The sequence below is a fragment of the Leopardus geoffroyi genome, chromosome A2 (genome assembly GCF_018350155.1).
Source record: "Leopardus geoffroyi isolate Oge1 chromosome A2, O.geoffroyi_Oge1_pat1.0, whole genome shotgun sequence".
Classification (NCBI taxonomy): domain Eukaryota; kingdom Metazoa; phylum Chordata; class Mammalia; order Carnivora; family Felidae; genus Leopardus; species Leopardus geoffroyi.
Window position 1 is genome coordinate 91,922,700 of NC_059331.1, and position 20,309 is coordinate 91,943,008.

Sequence of the window (20,309 nt, forward strand, 5' to 3'; positions counted from 1 at the left end):
AAGTAGATATAGGAGGGAACACACTTCAACATATTAAAGGCCATATATGACAAGCCCATAGTTAACCCCACACGAAGCAGTGAAAAGCTGAAAGCTTTTCCTCTAAATTAAGGAACAAGACAAGGATGCTCATTCTTAACACTTTTATTCAATATTGTATTGGAAGTCCTAACCAGAGCAATTAGGCAAGAAAAGGAAATAAAATCATCCATATTAGAAAGGAAGAAATAAAACTGTCAATATTTGTAGATGACAGGACTTTATGTATAGAAAACTCTAAGGGCTCCATTAAAAAACTGTTAGAAGTAATAAACAAATTCAGTCGAGTTGCGGGATAACAGATATCATAGGGGTGGCCCTGTTGGTTAAGCATCCAACTCTTGATATCAGCTCAGGTCACGATCTTACAGTTCATGAATTCAAGCCCCACATTGGGCTCTGTGCTAATGGTTGCAGAGCCTGCTTGGGATTCTCTCTCTCTGTGCCCCTCCCTCACTCATGGTTTCTCTCTCTCAAAATAAATAAAACAATTTTTTAAAAATATGTTGTATTTCTATACGCTAGTGATGAACTATCAGAAAGATAACAATCCTATGTACAGTTGCATCAAAAAGAATAAAATATCTAGGAATTAATTTTATCAAGGCGAAAGACTTGTGTATTGAAAACTATAAGACAATACTGAAAGAAATTGAAAAAGACACAAATAAATGCAAACACAAATTCTATGTTCATTTCAAGCTATCTTACAAAGCTTTATTAATTAATATAGTATGGTGGTGTCATGAAAACAGTCCCATAGATCAGTGGAACAGAATGGAGAACTCAGAAATAACCCCCCATATAAATGGCCAATTAATTTATTACAAAGGAGCCAAGAATAAACATTGGGAAAGGACAGCCTCTGCAATAAAATTGGATAGCCATAGGAAAAGAATGAAACTGGACCGCTTTCTTATACTGTATACAATAAATTAACTCCAAATGGATTAAAGACAAATGCAAGACCTGTAGAAACTCCTGGAAGAAACCCCATAGGCTGTAAGCGCCTTGGCATAAGTCTTGGTGGTGATTTTTTAAACCTGAGACCAAATGCAAAAGCAACACAAAAATAAACAAGTGGGAACTACATCAAACTAAAAGTTTCTGCAAAGCAAAGGAAACTAGCAACTAAGTGAAAAAGCAACTTACTGACTGGGAGAAAATATATGCAAAACATATATCTAGTAAGGGGTTAATATCTAAAATATATAAAGAACTCCTACAACTCAATAGCAAAAACAAATACTGATTTAAAATTAGGCAGAACATCTAAATAGACATTTTTCAAAGAAGACATAAAGATGGCCAACAGATACATGAAAAGATATTCAACATTACTCCTCATCAGGAAATGCAAATCAAAACCACAATCACCTCACACCTGTCAGAATGTCTGTTACCAAAAAGACAAGCAGTAACAAGTGTTGGTGAGGACGCAGAGAAAAGGAAACACTTGTGCACTGTAGGTGGGGGTGTAAATTGGTGTAGTCACTATGGAAAACAATATGGAGGTACCTCAAAAAATTAAAAATAGAACTATATGATTCATCAATTCTGCTTTCTGTTATCTGAAGAAAACAAAAACACTAACTCGAAAGGTATCTGTGCCCCCCATGTTCATTACAGTATTATTTATAGTAGTCTCGATATGGAAACAACCTATGTGTCCATAAAGGAATGAACAGATAAAGAAGATGTGGTATATATATATATATATATATATATATATATATATATATACACCATGGAATATTATCCAGACTTAAAAAAACAAAAACAGAATGAAATATTGCCATTTCTGACAACATATAATGGACCTCAAGGGCATTACACTAAATGAAATAAATCCAAGAAAGACAGAAAACATATGCTCTTTCTTAATATGTGGAGTCTAAAAAAAAATAAATTTAAAATACAAAGTTCATAGATAGAACAGATTGGTTCTGCCAGAGGTGAGGGATGGGAAGATAGGAGAAATGGGTGAGCTTAAAATAAATTCTTTAATAATAAAAAGAAAGTATTTTGAACTGAATGAAAAATTAATGTGCATTATATCAAAATTTGTGATATGTGGTTAAAACTGTGCTTAGAAAGATATTTAAAGCATTAAAATATTGTATTAGAAAAGAGGAAAGGTCTAAAGTCAATAATCTAAACTACTACCTTAGGAAACTAAAAGAATAAAATTAAGCCAAAAGCAAACAAAAACACAAAGCAGAAATCAATGAAATAAAAAAACTATAAAAATGATAAAGTCAATGACATGAAAGCTGTTTGAAAACATTCATAGAATTCATAAACCTCTGGTTAGACTGACCAAGAAAAAGAGAAGACACAAATTACCAGTATCAGAGTGAAAGAGGGCATCTTACTGCAGACTCTATATTCAAAAGGTAAGTGAATACTGTGAACAACTCTGACTGTAAATTCGACAGCTCCTATGAAATGGACTGATTTCTTGACAGGCAAACCTAACAAAACTTACAAAGAAATAGATAACCTAACTAATATTATATCTATTAGTAGCCAAAAACCTTATAACAAAGAAAACTCAAGGCATAAATAGTTGTACTGTTGATTGTGACCAACTGTTTAACAAAGAAATAATAGCAATCCTCCTCATTCTTTTCCCCAAAAGAAGAGACAATACTTACCAACTCATTTTATGAGGTCAGCATTAGCCTGATACAACACTAGACAAAAATCACACAAGAAAAGGAAACTTTGTGGACATAGACGCTAGAATCCTTGATAAAATATTAACAAATCAAAAGGTCGTTTTAGTATTTGAAAATCAATGAATGTATTTCATTTTATTAACAGATTAAAGAATAAAAATCATAGAATCATCTCAATAGATAATTTGACAACGATTCAACATTAATTTACAATAAAAGCTCTTCACCAACCAAGTATTTATTAGAAGAGAACTTCCTTAACCATTGTGTTTGGGCTACCATAACAGAACACCATAGACTGGGTGGTTATAAATAACAGAAATGTATTTCTCACATTTCTGGAGGCTGGTAAATTAAAGATCATGCCAGTGACGGATATGTCTGGTGAGGGCCTGCTTCTTGGTTTGTAGCTACCATCTTTTTGCTTTGTCTTCAAATGGCAGAAGGAACAAAGGAGCTTTCTGTGGTGTGTTTTATAAAGGCCTTAATCCCATTCATGGGGGTGTTTGACCTAATTACTTCCCAAAGGCTTCTCCACCAAATACCATCTCACTGGGGATTAGGTTTTGACAATGGGTGGTCACAAATGTTTGGTCTGCAGTAGGCATCTATAGAAGTCTGCAACAAGGTTTCTCCACTTTAGTACTGCTGACATTTTGGACAAGATAATTTTTCTAAAACTGAACATTAAGATGTCACTTCTTTCGACATTAGTCTATGGATTCAATTCAATCTCAGATTCTTAGCAGGCTTTTTTGTAGATACCAGACTAATTCTGTATATGGCCAGACAAATAACTAGACTAGACCAAACAGTTTCATAAAGGAAGAACAAAGTCGTATACTGAAACTATCTAAGACTTACTGTCAGGATACACTGCGTAAAACAGTGTGTTATTAGTGAAAGCTCAGATAGGTAGGTAGGTAGAGAGATAGAATGGAATAGAGTCCAGAAGTAGATCCACACAACTATTCTTGATTGGCTTTTAGCAAAGATGAAAAGGCAAATTCACTGGTGAAATGGTAATCTTTTTTAACAGGTACACTGGGATACCTGTATGCAAAAAATGAACATTGACCCATCCCTCACACTGTATACAAAAGTTATTTCAAAATGGATCATAGACTAAATTTAAAAGTACAAAAATATTAAAACTATAGAACACCTTGTTATGTTCAATTAGGCTAATATATTTTAGATACAACAATGGAAATTTAATCCATAAAAGCCAAAAAATAGTATAAAGTGAACCTTATCAAAATTAAAATTTTTGTCCTCCAGGAGACATTGTTAAGAGAGTAAGATAAGTCATGGGCTGGGATAAAATAGCTGCAAATCACATATTTGACAAAGGGCTTGAATCCAGAATATGCAGAGAGCTGTACATATGTAATAATATGAAAACAACCAACCCACTTTAAAAATGGGCCAAAGATTTGAATGGCTACTTCACCTGAGATGATACACACATGCCATGTGATCACATGAGAAGATGCTTAACCTCATTAGTCATTTTGGAAATGTAATTAAAACCACAAGCAGGTGCTACATACCTGTATGAAGTTCTGATGAGGATGTGTGGAAATTTTCAGATGTTACTTGTGGGAATGCAAAATAGCTTCCCAGAAATCCCACTCCTTTACTCAAGACAAATTAAAAGTTATATTTACACAAAGAGCTGTTTACAGCAGCTTTATCCATAATCATTAGAATTGGAAACAACCCAAATATCCTTCATGAGATCAATGGATAAGCCAACTATTATATGTATCCATACAATGGACAAAGTCAGCAATAAAAAGGAAAAAACCCTTTTCTACACACGGCAACATGAATGAATCTCATATGCATTATGTTAAATGAAAGAAGAAGACTAAGTTAGATACTGTATGATTCCATTTATATGACATTGTCAAAAAGACTGAACTGTAGTTTCAGAGAATAGGATCATGGGTTAGAGTTGGGGGGGGAGGGGGTAGGAGGAGGGGCAGTATTGATTATATAGCACCAGCATGAAGGAGTTGTTGTTTTATGGTTTGTTGGTTTTCTTTTGTTCTTTGATGATGGAACTGTTACATATCTTAGGGTCTTGGTTACATTACTCCTTGCATTTTTCAAAAATGATAGAACTATACACCAACATTAAATTTACTGTAAATTAAAAAATATAACTCATCCAAATTCTATTGTTGCTCATTAAAATATTTTGAAATGTGGAAAGATACCACCTTTTCACTGATAATTTTTAAAATTCCTACTCTTTGATCCCCAATTGCTTGAGGGAGTTGGGTAGTTTGTCATACAACACGGTAAAAAAGAAACCCCAAAGAGCATTCCTTTACCATCACCTTTCCACATTTTCCTTGGCTAAATGTAACTCTTACTTTTCCTCTCCTTTGAAAGTGAATCATAGCATGAGTTTCCAATTCTTCTGGAGTATATGTCTTAAATTGGGCACTTCACCTATACTTTCCTCTTTTTTTTTTTTCCCCCACTTTGCCTTTTTCCCCTGATTGTTTTCACATACACATACCTATTCTCTTTGTCCCACTCTCTTACTTAGTAATAAGTCTAGGCCCTGTGCTGGGGTTTCGGGAGATTAATTAAGGTATGCTTTCATATGAAACTCTATTCTGTCTTGGAGGGCAGAAGGAGGTTACATTAACAAATAAAGGTGTATAGTAGTGTCACTGAGTTATAATAGAAGTATTAATGAGCATGAGGTAGCACCAAAGAATAATGAATTAATTCTGCTTGGACAGGTCAGGAAAGGGTTTATACAGGAAAGAAGTATAAAAGTGGCTCAAATTAAAATTAAAGTTTAATTCTTTAAGATGTCATCTGTGACTTTGGTTATAGACTGTAGTCTAGACTAAACTGTTTAGACAGTTTAAGAAAAATATGAAATTTAGTAGTAAAGTGGTCAGAAACAGTTGTGTAAACTTCAGCTAGAAGGTGTGGGGATGGGATATATAGTAGTGAATCTTGTAAAGGTTATATGGAATATAAGTGACTAGAATGAAAAACCTGAGTATCATAGAGGACTGCGGACTATCAATTAGTAAGATACTATTTATTAAAGAAAACAGTGATCAAATATAATGAGACCCTCCTTTACTCAAGAGAAATGAAAACTTATATTTACACCAAGAGCTGTTTACAGCAGCTTTATCCATAATCATTAAAATTGGAAACAACCCAAATTTCCTTCATGAGATGAATGGCTAAGCCAACTATTATATATATCCATACAATAGATAAACTCAGCAATAAAAAATTTCCTGTGAATTAATCTGCTAATTGTACTTATTAACACTGCCTTGCTGACTCACATTCAATTTAGATTTTGCCTTGATTCTGAATATTATTTTCTGGTTGTACTTGTGTACAGTGGACCCCTCTTGGCTTTTTACATTACTGTGTTCTAAGCCTCATCGGTCTCTTGCTTTCTCTTGACTCCACCAGGCTCATTCCTGCCTTGGTGCAGTGTTTACTTGGTTTATTACTCCCTGTGTACAGAAAATACTTCTCCTACACATCTGCATGGTTAACTCCCCTATCCATTTCAAAATTTCTCTTTGAGGCCTAAACCCTTCCACCATATTTTAGATTCGAATTCACCTCCCTTCCTTTCACCCCCAAGCAGTCCTGACCTGTTTTTCCTGCACTATCTTTTTTAAGTCTTAATTTCTAACGTACTGTGTGACTTAGTTATTATGTTTATTGTGTATTGTCTGTCTTTACTTCCACTAAAATGTAAGCTTCACCAGGGCTAAGATCTTTGTTTTTTTCATTGATGTATCCCCTATCTCTAGTGCCTGGGATATGGTAGGCACTCAGTGAATATTTGTTGGAAAACAAGAGTCCTTGATGTAAGAATAATCATCTCTGCGTTTTTCTCCTAACAGTGTCTGGATTCAGATTCTTAAAATAAGTTAGAACGCCTGTGACTTGATGCTTTAGAATTTCTCCAGTACAGTTGAACTGTTATGATACTTAGCATTGCTCAGGAACACTGGCTCGAACCTCAAAGCTCTTCCTGACTTAGATGATAAATAGTTACCTCCCCATGAGGCCACCTTTTGAAGTATCATATAAACACTGTTAGAAACAATGGATAAATATAAACCTGTTCATGTGGCTTTTGAATTTTCTTTGTTCATTTTGAAGGTCTTCCAACTTTTGATTCTTGGCTTGCACACAAAATGAGACTGGAATTGTTTCTGTAGTAACATAGGAACGCAACTCACCCAATAAAAACCCATATACTTAGGCCAAAACATGATATAAGAGATAAGAAAGTGGCCCTAAAGGTTAGCAGAATTTGGCTTTTAGACAATGGACAAGGCCATTCTGAGAAACACCCTTTTAAGTTATTCACTTGGAAATTTAGGAAAGCTCCAGCAGATTTTGTATCTCAGAAAATCGTATTATTCAAGTAATTCTTGAAACATGGTATGTAGCACAGTATATTTGGTTCAGTGTCTTAAATTGCATAGGAAATAAAATTAACCTCTATATAATACAGTACATTTAAGTTTCAGTAGTAAATAAGTAAACGCATAGAATCTAAAGACAAAAAGCCTTAGTTTCTAAAGCAAGTATGATGGAAACAATTAGTAACTGACAAAATTTAAGTGTTACTCAGATTTCTGTATTCTTCCTGTATCTTTTTCAATTAAATTCTATTCCTATACTGTATTTACTATTAAACTTGTAGCCATGATTATTTCTTGTTTTTCTGATGCCTTTTGAAAAGCTGCTTTCTTCACTTTAAGATTTTATTCCATAACTGCCATATAGACTATTTGAGTTGACTTTTTAATTTAATCTTGTTCTGTATATACTTTTTATCTTCTTGGACTACCAATCATTTTTTGCCTTTCCTCTTCCCCCTACTCCTCCTAAAAGTGACAAGATATTCAAGTTTAAAGCTGTAGGAAGTATTAATAAAATCTTCCAAAAATTCCAGATATAAATTGCAGCTGGCATACCTATTACATATATTACATATGTATTTGCATATGCATGTATACATATTTGTATTGCCTTTGCTATGATCTGTATTTTGCCCTTAGTGTATTGTAGGCATCTTTTCATGGCCATATGGTATTTTCCATTTAATTTATTTTTAGTAGTTTTAAGTGAGATTAATGTATCATAAACTCATGATTTTAACCATCTTAAAATGTATAATTCCACTGATTTTTAGTATATTCACATATAGTATATTCACAGTATATACTAAATACTGATTTAGTGTATCCACTACTGCGTGGTTCCAGAACATTTTCATCACCCTAAAAATAAATTCTATACCCATTAAGTGGTTACTTCTTTTCTCTCCACCCTACTTCCCTGGCAACCACTAATTTACTTTCAGTTTTTATGGATTTAGTTACTCTGGATATTTCATGTAAATGAAATCATAAAATATATGATCTTCTGTGTTTGGCTTCTTTCACTTAGCATAAAGTTTTCAAGGTTCTTGCAGGTTGTAATGTGTATGAGTAGTTCATTCATCCTTTTATGGCTATCCATTATATGGATATAACACATTTAGTGTATCCAGTTAAGGAACATTAGATTGTTTCTACTTTTTTTCTCTCATAAATAATGCTGTTGTGAATATTCATGTACAACGTTTTGTTTGAACAAATGTTTTCTTTTTTTGAGTATATTTCCATTTCATATTTAACAAGTGAATAATATTCTAATGCATGAATTAACCATAATTAATATCTTATTTATTATTTCCTAATTTTCTCTTTCATAAGCATGGTGTTTTATCCCTGAACATTTATGTTTATGTAGTTTTCTGATTTATTTAAAATTATTTCCTGTTAGTGGTACTAGCTAATGAATTCTTAGAGTTACAATTACTGAAATCATAGGGTGTACATTCTGATTTATATACTCTTACTTCAATATATGTTGCTACATTGTCTACCAGAAAAGCTGTACCAATAATATGTATATAATTGTTATTTTTTTTTCATGTCCTCATTGTATCATTGTTAATATTAAAAATTTTTAACCTGATAGGGGAAAATATCTTTTTGGCCTTTTATTGATATGAAATATATTAAATATTCTGTTATTTTAACTTGCATTTATTTGCAAATGAGATAGAGTATATTTTCATGTTTATTAAAAATCTTTTTTTGTAATTTTCTGATTATGACCTTTGCTTATTTTCTGGAGTGAGTTTTCTTAATAACCCGAGAATAGAAAAAAAAAAAAAAACTTTTTACATCACATGGAACTAGCTTTAATGTAGCCCATTTTGATCAATAATGGCTTTTTTTTCTCCCTGTTGGTGGTCTTTTTACATGATTACTATTGGTATTATTTCTGCTTATTTTTTATTTGAGTGTTTATTATTTCTGTTTTAAAACTTCTGAAATATTTTTCTTCTTTTGGTTTTATAATGTTTTATATAATTTGTGAATGTTTATAATTCTAAAACTCATAATCCCCCCATACTTGGATATTTGCTTCTGTTTGGAGCCATATGATTGTAGTGGTAGTACTCTTAATTACTGTATTTGCTGTAAGCATTTCCGGGTGAAAAGCAAGAAAAATGTCTTTAGTATTTGTACTTATTTGTAGATACAGACAAAATGGTCTTTATGTTTTACAACCAAACCAGAATTTTCAAGGAGTAATTTTAATCCCCCAGTTTAAATATTTATTTATTTACAGAATGGGAGATTTACTAGTGGTTTTAATCTTTGTTATTTTTGGATTATTTTTCAGGTTTATTTTACATGAACTTTACTTCCAAACCCCATTAAATTAAGAATGCCAAATTTAGATTTGGCTTCTGAATGTGAATACCACATAGAAAAAAATACTATGACAATACTTAAATAATATCTACTATTGATAACATTGCCTCAGATATTTTTGAAAATCTTTTTTAAATACATGAGAGAGGGAAAGAAATTTATAATTCTACCAGATAATACAGATTCTTGGATTTAGCAGGAATTAATGGTTTCTGATGGTAGTTCATGCTTATGTTTATTTATCTGTATTTGTAGCCAGAAAAATAATGCAATATTTCCAGTTTGACCTGATGGTTTTTGTGGAATTAGCATAGAGTAACTTACAGTACTTGTAATTATCAAGTTATATTTTGTTTAAGTAATGGAAAGTTGCTGTCTCATTAAATTTTTTAATACATAAATTCAACAGTTTTGATCACTTTTAATGCTCAAATATTGCTCACATATTTCTCATTTTTACAGAACAGGGAGGAGATTGCATAGTTTAATGGACTTTAGTTCATTTTTGTAAGGCATCATAATAATTTTATGTTCTACATCTTTCTGCATTTTTAATTTCAGGAGTTGTTTGTTCATGTAACTTAATATTTTTATTTTATTAAAATTCTTTTTACATGTCTTTCCTTTAAAGTCACTATGACTCTTAAAATGTAAAATGTTTTCAAAGTTTTGATACTCAGTTTTCAAAAATTATTGAATGAATGAACAAATGGTTTTGTTTCTAATGCACCTACCATGTACCTATAAATGTCATTTAAAAAGAATTTTTTTAATATTTATTTATTTTGAGAGAGAGACAGCATGAGCGGGGTAGGGATGGAGAGAGAGGCGCATTTGTTGCCAAAAAATTGAAGAATAAATGTCATATTCATGCGTTAGAATTAAATTCAGCTTATCACCAAGGCAGATTTACTTGTGGTCAGTAATCTTTTCTGTTTGAGGGCCAGTTTCCACATTCATGAAAAGATTATAGTTGCATTTATTTTTAGTTGTTTGTGAAAGTTCAGTACTGTTTGGGTTAGAAAATTCTGTTTTCAGTATGATTAAATATTCTTTTATTATACCCATCTCTGAGTAGACTCTTTGGCTGAAATCTCAGAAATTAAGTTAACACCTACTATAAGTATGTGTGATATGGTTGTAATGGTGCACTTGAATGAATTTTGTTTTTGAACAAAAACACTTTCTGTTTATTTGGTTTATTTGGTCTTGTGTAAACTTTTTCTAAGGTACTTAATGGTAAAATACTGTTTCACTTTCTCTTAACATTACTATATTTTATAACAAAGGGTTTTATTTTAGTTGCAAATGAGAACGTTTTTTCCAAACAGAACTCCTTGAGCCACTCTGAAATAATGTGATTTGTGGTTCACTTATTTACTTTTTTGGCAACAACTGTGCTAAGAATTTAAATTTTGTATGAAAAATATTCACCCCAGCCACACTAGATATTTATTGCCTGTTTTCTTTCTTTCTTTCTTTCTTTCTTTCTTTCTTTCTTTCTTTCTTTCTTTTCCTTTCTTTCTTTCTTTCTTTCTTTCTTTCTTTCTTTCTTTCTTTCTTTCTTTCTTTCTTTCTTTCTTTCTTTCTTTCTATTTCTGAGGCTGTCATTGAGAACTCATAACCAACCAGCAAAACCAGTTGACTGATTCTCCTCTATCTGTCAAATCTTGTCTTATGAATAGAGCAGCATGAAATTACAGCGAACAGAAATGGGTCTAGGCAGACTCTCCCTGGGCCTCTTCTTTCTCATCTATAAAATGAAAGCAGTGTTGAAATTTGATTACAGATAATTTGGAATCTAGTGGATGGTTATTTGGTCTGGATGCTTCTCGTTGTTTATAACTGACCTAGAGTGAGATATTATATTATGATTAAAGCAGTTAAGTCCTACAAATAAGTGAAAGCATTTTAACTTAAAAAAAATTGTTTTTAATGTTTTATTTATTTTTGAGAGAGAGAGAGAGAGAGAGACAGAGTGTGAGTGGGGTAGGGACAGAGAGAGAGGGAGACACAGAATCTGAAGCAGGCTCCAGGCTCTGAGCTGTCAGCACAGCCCAACATGGGGCTTGAACCCATGGACCGTGAGATCAGGACCTGAGCCAAAGTAGGACGTTTAACTGACTTAGCCACCCAGGCTCCCCAGCATTTTAACTTGTTAAATTTTTGCGTGATATTTTACAGCCAAAATAAAAACTTTACATAATGAGGACATAAAGGCTAACATACTAACAGCTTTAAAAAAAACCTAATCTATAAATTGTGATTTATAGTAGAGTTAGTAACTATTTCTTACTTCATACCAGGGGTTAAGTCATGACATAAATCTGGACATGATACACCTTATTTGATACATTTTTTGAAGTAAAATTTCTTTAAGATTTTCATAGAAATTGTTTTTACATTGATAACTTTTTTGATTATGTTAATGACTACAAATAATACACATAACTTATTTTTAGGGCAGAGATAATAATTGTGGTTTAAACATTAAGAATTGGTATTCTTAATATTTGCAATGAAAAGCATTCTATTCTGACTTACATTTCAATGCTGAGACATTTTCATTTTTCTGGTAGTTGTAGTAACAACATGATGTTGTAAACATCATGTTTCAACTAGGGTACCAAATTATAATTCCTTTTGGATATGTGTTTCCAAATTTAATGTTGGTTAAAAATGTTATACATTGAGGTAGGATAGAGAGTGAGTGGTTAACATATAGATGTAGCCAATAGTGCAAACTATATATGTCTTCTAACTTTTATTTTCATACATTACTGACTGTGCAGTTGATTTTGTTTGGTTTCGTAAAAGGTATAAATATTTGGTAAGGTATATGGGACCATGTCCTGTTGGAGATTTCAGTGTTTGGTTATGAGAGACGAAAAGATCATTTTGGGGGACTGCGACTTTAGAAATTTGGCTTTGAAATTTTCCTGTATAATTATACTAGGAATTTTGAAACAACAAAGCAACAATTTACAGTACTTTTCCACATGGTGGTTGTTAAACAATAATTGGAAGATGTAGAAGACGTATTTTGCATGAACCAGGCATTTAGTTAACATTCCTTAAACTGAACAACTCTCTACTTGATCTCTAAGTGGTGTTCTCATAATTCACAAAAGAAAAAAACAAACAAACATACTAACTATTCTTAGGCCAAAAAAGCAAGAGAGCTGATCTTTAGAATGAGTTTGCTTATAACTTTTACAAAAGTTACCAGGTAGAAAGTATATATATTTTTACAGTTGAAAATGTTATAAGCTGTATAGTTTAATATAATAGTTTAATAGTAGTTAGTTTTCCTAACCAATCTTATAAATTCTGAGATGCAAAGGTAGCAGATTCATTCAAGCTTTTGCTCTTTTTGCCCTGTCAACATTGGCGTATCAATTTTGGGAAGAATGATGGCCCTGACACAAACAGGGAACCTATTTCTGTGACTTGCAAATACCTTCCCTTCTCCAGTAGAACAGGATACAAGGGACCAACTTGATTTACGTGCTAGGTGTATCTCATATTCATCTTAACTGAGTTCATTTTATTTATTAGGTAAAACTAGTGTTTACTGCATCGAGATAATGTGTAGCCATCTTATTTGGGCTATTCACTTTGCAATTGTAAACTTGATAGCAGGTTTCTTAAATATCTGTGTGTTGTTGTTGTTGTTGTTTATTTTTTTTAAAGAGATATCCCAAAGTTGCAGATGGCTGGCTCATCTCCAAATACCTCTTCAAGGTACTCTATGCTGGTGATGTCTCCCGCCACTGAGCTGCACGGGAGCATGGAATTGACTTACTGGGGAGGGCTGTATCAGTTAAGTGATCTTTTTTAGTACATTGCATGGGTTTTGCAAAGCTTTCTTTTTTTGTTTTGGTTAATCCAGAGAGCACAAATATGCTTATGCTAATTTTTAAATTAATATCTTGATGTAAACCCACTCAACATAATTATTTACTTTCCTTCCTTTCTCAGTGACCCCCTCCACATTTCTCTATGTTCCATGGTCTTAATGACTTTTATTAATTACATCTATCAGTGTAATTTACATTTTATTATAACTCTTAATATAATTATTAGTTATTTCCTTGTTTTTGTAACTACTGTGTAATAATATTTGTATTACATGCTAACTGGGGGCTTAGGGAAGCTGTGTGATTTTAACAGTCACTCAATGAAACATACATGGGCAGTATCAATAACTTCTTTGCCATTCTCGAACCATTAGTGGGAATATATTTCTTAGTTTCCTTTCTCCCAGGTAGAATGCATGCTTTTATTCACTTATTCAAAACTTTTTAATTGAGTTCCTGCTGTCTGCAAAAACACTGCTGGGCTCTGTACTTATGACCTAGCCTTTTGTTACATTTTTTAATTAGAAAAGAAATATATAGTCATTCTTTCTAAGGATTATAATTAAGACAAAAGATAGAAAGTAGAAAACAAATGTCTTCTTATTAACCCTCATTTCCACAAGTAATCATTTTAAACAGTTTCGTTTGTTTCATGTTCTCTACATATAGCCTTAATCACTACTGAAATAAATTATGCTTGATTTCTTTGGGGCTGCACATTGATGTGCTGCTCTCTTTATGGATTTCAGCCTTCAGTATTCTAATTCAATCTGCCAGTAGTCTAAGCCTTATGTTAAAACACTGGTAGAAGGAAAAAACAAAACCTTTGTACTCAGAAAGATGGTAAAATTACTGGGATAAAAAGCTTATTAAGTCAAATTCAATTTTTGGATTTTTGGTGAACCTGGTCATGTTAAATTTTGTGGAAGGTTAAGAATGGACTCAGTTTTACAGTATAGATACATATTATTGGTATTTGTGGTAAACTCCTTACCAGTGAATAAGACATTGTCAGTAACAATAATAATCATATTTTGTAAACTATGATTCATAGTTGCTAAGTGACTTACTTGAGATGCCCTGTAAGTAACATACAGCATTAGCAATATAAGTACAACTGAGTATCCAATCTAGATTTACTCTTCTTAAGATTCAACTTAATATGTAATTAAAGTATTTTTAAAGTGTTTAAATTTGATTCCTCTTTTTAGAATATATGACCTTTTACTTAGAAAATTAATTATCATTGTCATTATTTTACTTTCAGAGCTGAGTGATCTAATAAATATGAACCTCAAATAATAATAGTACTTTTTTTAAAGGAAAAGATTCTTTTTGCAGAAATGGGAATTTTCTCTGTTTAGCAAAACTATAATAGAAAATATTAAACTGAGTTTTATAAATTAGCAGTAAGAAATTGAGGATTGCTGTTACAAAATTTAAAGTGAAAAGTTAAAGTTGTATACTAAATACTGATATATTGGCAACAATCAGTCTACAAGTGACTATTTTCCTTTAAGTGTCTGAAAACTTTCAGAGTGGTCAATTAAAATTTGATGGGACTGTATTTTATTGCTTGTCTAGTTGAATGACAGTTCCAAGGTAGTAGTCTTTGATATTGTCATTGATGTGATGTATTGTAACACTAACAAGACTTAAATTTGTGGGACCAGTTTTTCATTTGCTCTTTACATAGATAAGCACTAATACAAAGGCTGGAGAAAGGAAGTCACTTAACAGATTCATTTATATTTTGTATTATCAAAAGATAATGTGCCATTAGCCACTACTTAGTAGAGAACCACTTTAGAAAATTTAGTCCTTGTTCTCAGAAGGTCTCATTCTGGATGTGAACTAAGATATAAGCAAAACACAAATATATTGCATGATATGAACAGACATCTAACTTAAGTAATACAGAAGAGTAATTTTATTTTATTTTTAAAATTTTTTAGAAGAGTAATTTTAGAATAACATTGGACCCGAGAGATCACAGGCCATTGTTAGGTGCTGAAAATAATGCTGTTTGGTGGGAAGGATACCACATAGTTGGTTAGTAGCACATTACCTTTTAGTCTAGCTAACTTTTCACTCTTTCTTTCTTTCTTTGCCTTAAAATGATGGAATGCTGATAAGTTTGGGAAAGTTTGTTAACTTTGTCATTGCTAAAAGTTAACTTCTAGGAAAACATAACTGAAAGCATATTATACACTTATCAAGGGCTTTAAAAATAATTCTGTTAGTGACAGTGTATTTCTTCTCCAGAATAAAATTTTTTCAAGATATAAACTAGTTGTTTTCTTGAAGTGTGATTTGCTTTTATGGTTATTTTTAAGGAAATGAAAGTATTTGAGGAGTGATTGTTTATTCAATAGTTATTTTTGAAGGCGTGATCAATCCACTTGTAGCTTTGTTTTTTGATTTTTCTGTTGAATAGTGATTACAGACTAATACTCTCAGTACATCTTTTGCAATTAATCTGTGTTTAAAAGTTGTCTTCAAATAATAATATTTCAAGTGACCAGTTGAGCACTTCCATTATTTTCAATTAAATGTAACCTTTTCATAGATGCAGAATTTAACTATTTAAATAAAATTCTAGGATATACAATTTACACGAGAGTTTGTTTGGAGGCTCTAACAAGGGAATGCACCTTCTCTTATTCAAAACAGATTCTTTTGAATGTGAAAAATTCAGTGTCTTGAATTAAGAACTTGACTTTGGACATGATGCACACGGAAGAGGAAGGAAGGCAGAATCAAGCCAAGTTATCCTTACATCTAGTTTGCGGAGTAGATAAAAGTGTTGTGGAGATAACTACAGGTTATTTTTTTAAGGCCCTGCAAATCATGATGATATGTCATTCTGTTAATTGTTTAGTCTCTTGGTTTGTAATCTGGGAAATCTTGCCATGGTCTCTTGGGTGAGAGTCTTATAGATAACACATCTTACCCATATCTGGAGTCCCGCAGATTTAGTGCCCATTCCTTCTGTTTAACCTTAGCCTAGATTTTGCTTTTTGATATCTTGGTTTCCTCTCCTCCAAAATGGGGCTTTGTTCTATTGTTTTGGGATTTTTTGACAGCTTTATTTTAAAACGTCTTAAGTTATTTTCTTTAGCCATGTCAAACTCATGAGAAGATTTAAAATAAAGTTGACAGAGAAAGCTTGTAATATTCCCTTTCTTTAAGATCTCCTTATTTTGGAAGTCTGGCAACCATACCTCTCATCTTAAATTATGGAATGATCCTACTTAGTAGAAGCCAAAGAAAATTAATTGAGAATAGAGACATATTGGGGAGGTGAATATAAAATGGTTGATATGTGAAAAGGCTGAATTAGGGAGCAAATTTTAAGGACTTGCCTAGATTCTGAGCAAGTAATGGGAAAAATTTAATTTTGCATCTCATTCCCACTTCGTTGACACTACAGGGGAGCTTGGGTTCTTTAACTATTTGTATGATAATAACAGTAACTGTAGTAATAATTGTTAACATCTGTACCAGGCTGTCTACTAATTGCCTCACACAGATTATCTCATTGAATCCATGATAACAGTGTTATCATGTAGGTACTACCATTATTGTTAACTTATAGATGAAACCCAATTTACAGAGTGAAGTTAACTTATTAGCTAGAAAGTGATCTAATTCAGATCCCTCCCGACTCAAAAGCATATATTCTTAACCAGTAGGCATCTTACCTCCTCTCCAAATGGCTAACAAATTGATGTTGACCCAAAAACAAAGTATATTGAGATACTGTACCAGGAATTTTTTTTTAACCCACAGAACAGAGGGGGCAAAGGAAAGTGGTAGGGAGAGATTAGAGAGGAAGACAGGAAATTTTAAGTATTCCTATAGATTTCTGTTTGTAGGTAGTAAGCTTTGATTTTTAAGGAGACATTGAGTTATAGAAATAGTTATGTAAAGATTTGTAGATGCTTTTGTATTTTTATTTATATAGATAAAGGTGTGTTTGTCCAGAATGTTTGACATTTGTAATCTAGCATGCAGATGTCTTCTCAGATTGTCTCTGAACTGTCACTATAAAAAGATATGCAGAATTTTAAAAATCGAATTTTTATATGCAGTTAAGATGATCTCTTTTGTGTTGATTCACCAGTTGATTTGTTTAACAAATATTTTCTGAATGCCTACTGTGAACCAAGCATGTGTCAGATGCTAGAGATTGATTTAAAGACAGATAAGACAGTCCTTGCCTTACTGATTTTACCACCTAATACGTAAGATAATCAGGTAAACATTTATAAGGATAAATAAGCACAGAGTGCTGTGTCAGCACATAGGAAGGTGTTGATCCACTGTAGAGATCATACATCGGTTGCAAGAAGAAAAGAACTTTAAAATGTCCAGAATAATGAATACAAGTTTCCTATCATGATATGTACAATTTCTATTGGTTAATTAACCATAAGTAAATTATTAGAAATAGCAAGGTGATCTTTTTAAAAAATACCTATGCCTGGGCCTGCCCTTAAAGGTTTTGATTATTTAGCTTGGGGTGGAACCCATGCATGTATATTTTTTAAAAAGCAGCCCAGTTACTGTTTTGAGCTCCTGTGGTTGGAAACCACTGAAGTATCATTAGAGACAGTTCTCCTAAGACAGTGCTTGCCGACAAGAACGCTTTTGATGTTGCTAGAGAGAAACTATTACGGGGGAAAGGAAGATTTGAGATAGATAGATAGATAGATAGATAGATAGATAGATAGATAGATAGATAGATAGATAAGGAAGCACAGATTTAAGATGCTTCTACATTAAGATTAAACAACTTCCTTAGGTAAGACTAATCATTCCAGAAAAACTAAAGAAAGTATTAAGATGTCTCTTACATTCTGCTTAAAAATGCTCAGAATACAAAATGGCTCCCACAGATCCACCACTGAAGAGTCCCACATAGAAATAGTAATACTAATAGGAGATAACACAAAAGAACATTTTTTTGTGAACAGACCCATAATTACCCAAATCTGAAAAAAATTATAATGGTAAATGCCTGAATGAATTTTGATGGTTTGCCAACTAGAAGAGAGCAGATGAATGACAGAGGGAAACTTGATGGCTTTTTAGATGGGAACGATTGGGTAGATAATGAATGATCAGTGAATGCAGGATTCTAATTCATCATGTTACTTAGAGGGTAGACCACACATTGTTTTATTTCTTTGAAGTTTCCTTGTGAAGAGGAGGAACGGGGTTGTGTTATTATTTTTTCTGTTTCTCTACGTAGAGAAAGGTTTAGAATGCAACCGGTGACATGTGAATTAATGGTTAACTAGAACCATAAGGAGGGTTTTCTGGGTGCTATCTACCAGATGGTTAGTCTCTAGTCCCTTTTTCTTTGATTTGTTTGGTTTTATTGTTGAGAAAACTATGATCCAAATCCATTAAATAAATTGCCTAAAGTAGCACAACTAATTAAAAGTAGAGCAGGACTAGATTTAAGGCTTTTGGCCAATGAGATCATTACCCTTTTCACTATAGTACATATGCTGTCTTTATTTTTTAGAATTTTATTCTTGCATTTTGAATTTTCTAGTCTAGTTTTCTTTTATTTTGTATTACAATTTGTCTTCTGAAGGTCAAGTAACCTGGTTTGGTTATGAAAGTCCTCGTAGCTTCTGGGACTATATCAGAGTGGCTTGCCGGAAGGTTTCACAGAATTGTATCTGCAGCATTGAAAATATGGAAAATGTCAGTTCCTCTAGAGCTAAGGTAAGAAATAAATAATAATATGCAATGTATATAATCTAATCCTAAACAGTTTTGACCCAAATAGAAAATTCTGAGCTCTTTGCTATGTAATTTTTTTTTCTTTGTTGGGATTAAGCACTTGACAAAGTTTAACATCTTTTGTAGGCTTGTTTCCATTTCTTTTAATTGCATGTAGTTACTTTAGAATGCTGTTGAATCTTCACTGTGGCCTTAGGAATAGCAAAAGGATTTGTAGCTAGTCAGTATGAATTATTATTTTTTTTTTGAGAAGCACAATAAAATATTTCCTATTCTGTGAGGTTTGTACATTTCTTGAATTACGTAACCCAGCGGCCCTCAGTGTCCTGAAGAACCCTGGAGGTCCATAATGTCACAACTATTTTCATATAGTACCAGGGTGTTATTTGGTTTTTGTGCTATGTTGGCACTTGCACTGCTGATACAGAAGCTATGGTGGCAGAATTATTAGTTCCTTAGTATGAATTAGGGCAGTGGCATCAAACTGTACTAGTAATCATTGTGTTCTTCCTACTGCATTCAGTCTTAAAAACAAAACAAAACAAAAAAAGCCTGTTTCACATGAGAATATCCACGATGGTGCAGTAAGCATTATTAATTTTATTAAAATTCAGCCATTGAATGCCTGTCTTTTTAATATCCTGAGTAATAAAATGGAAAGTACACATAAAGCTTTATAGCATATTAAAATATGATGGTTGTTACAAGCAAAAGTATTCATGTAGCCATTCGAATTTGTGAGCTGAATTAGACACTTGTGTCATGTAATACTATTTTTACTTAAACGCATAGAAAGTATAGTTTTTTAGATTTAGGCATTTGGTAGAATTTTCTTGAATAAAAATGAACAAAGTAAGCCTTTTAATTCAAGGGAAACAGCTGACAGCATTTGTTGCCAATGGTAAAATCAAAACTTTGAAGTAAAAATTAGAATCTTGAAAAACTTGTATTTACCATCTTAAGACCAACAATTTCCTTGAACTTAGACTTTTCTGATAACAATGATGTTGATATTAGAAATGTATTTTTTAACTTGTTTAATGAGATGTGTTAGCATTTGGTAAACCTGCAAACCTCATACTTTCCAAATGATCATTGCATGGAATTAAAAAATCATGCATGGGTAAAAGATCCATTTTATCCAGTGGGTTTAATGTAATACAGTGTGAAGAGTTCAT

At 32.4% G+C, this 20,309-nt stretch overlaps 2 protein-coding genes across 8 annotated transcripts in view; one reads left to right on the plus strand and one right to left on the minus strand.

Moving 5' to 3' along the window:
• Nucleotides 1–20,309, minus strand: part of ABCB1 (ATP binding cassette subfamily B member 1) — a 242,136-nt gene that overhangs the window by 209,849 nt on the left and 11,978 nt on the right. The gene's annotated exons all lie outside the window — the stretch shown is intronic.
• RUNDC3B (RUN domain containing 3B) overlaps nt 1–20,309 on the plus strand; it is a 148,529-nt gene that overhangs the window by 41,610 nt on the left and 86,610 nt on the right. For 2 of the 6 annotated variants that reach the window (XM_045494700.1, XM_045494702.1), the window contains exons 3-4: nt 13,205–13,255; nt 18,980–19,113. In XM_045494700.1, the coding sequence (XP_045350656.1) occupies nt 13,205–13,255; nt 18,980–19,113 (185 nt within the window). Of the gene's footprint in view, nt 1–13,204; nt 13,334–15,799; nt 16,196–18,979; nt 19,114–20,309 lie in introns of those variants that run through there. The other 4 variants (XM_045494701.1, XM_045494704.1, XM_045494705.1 and 1 more) reach the window with 3 other exon arrangements.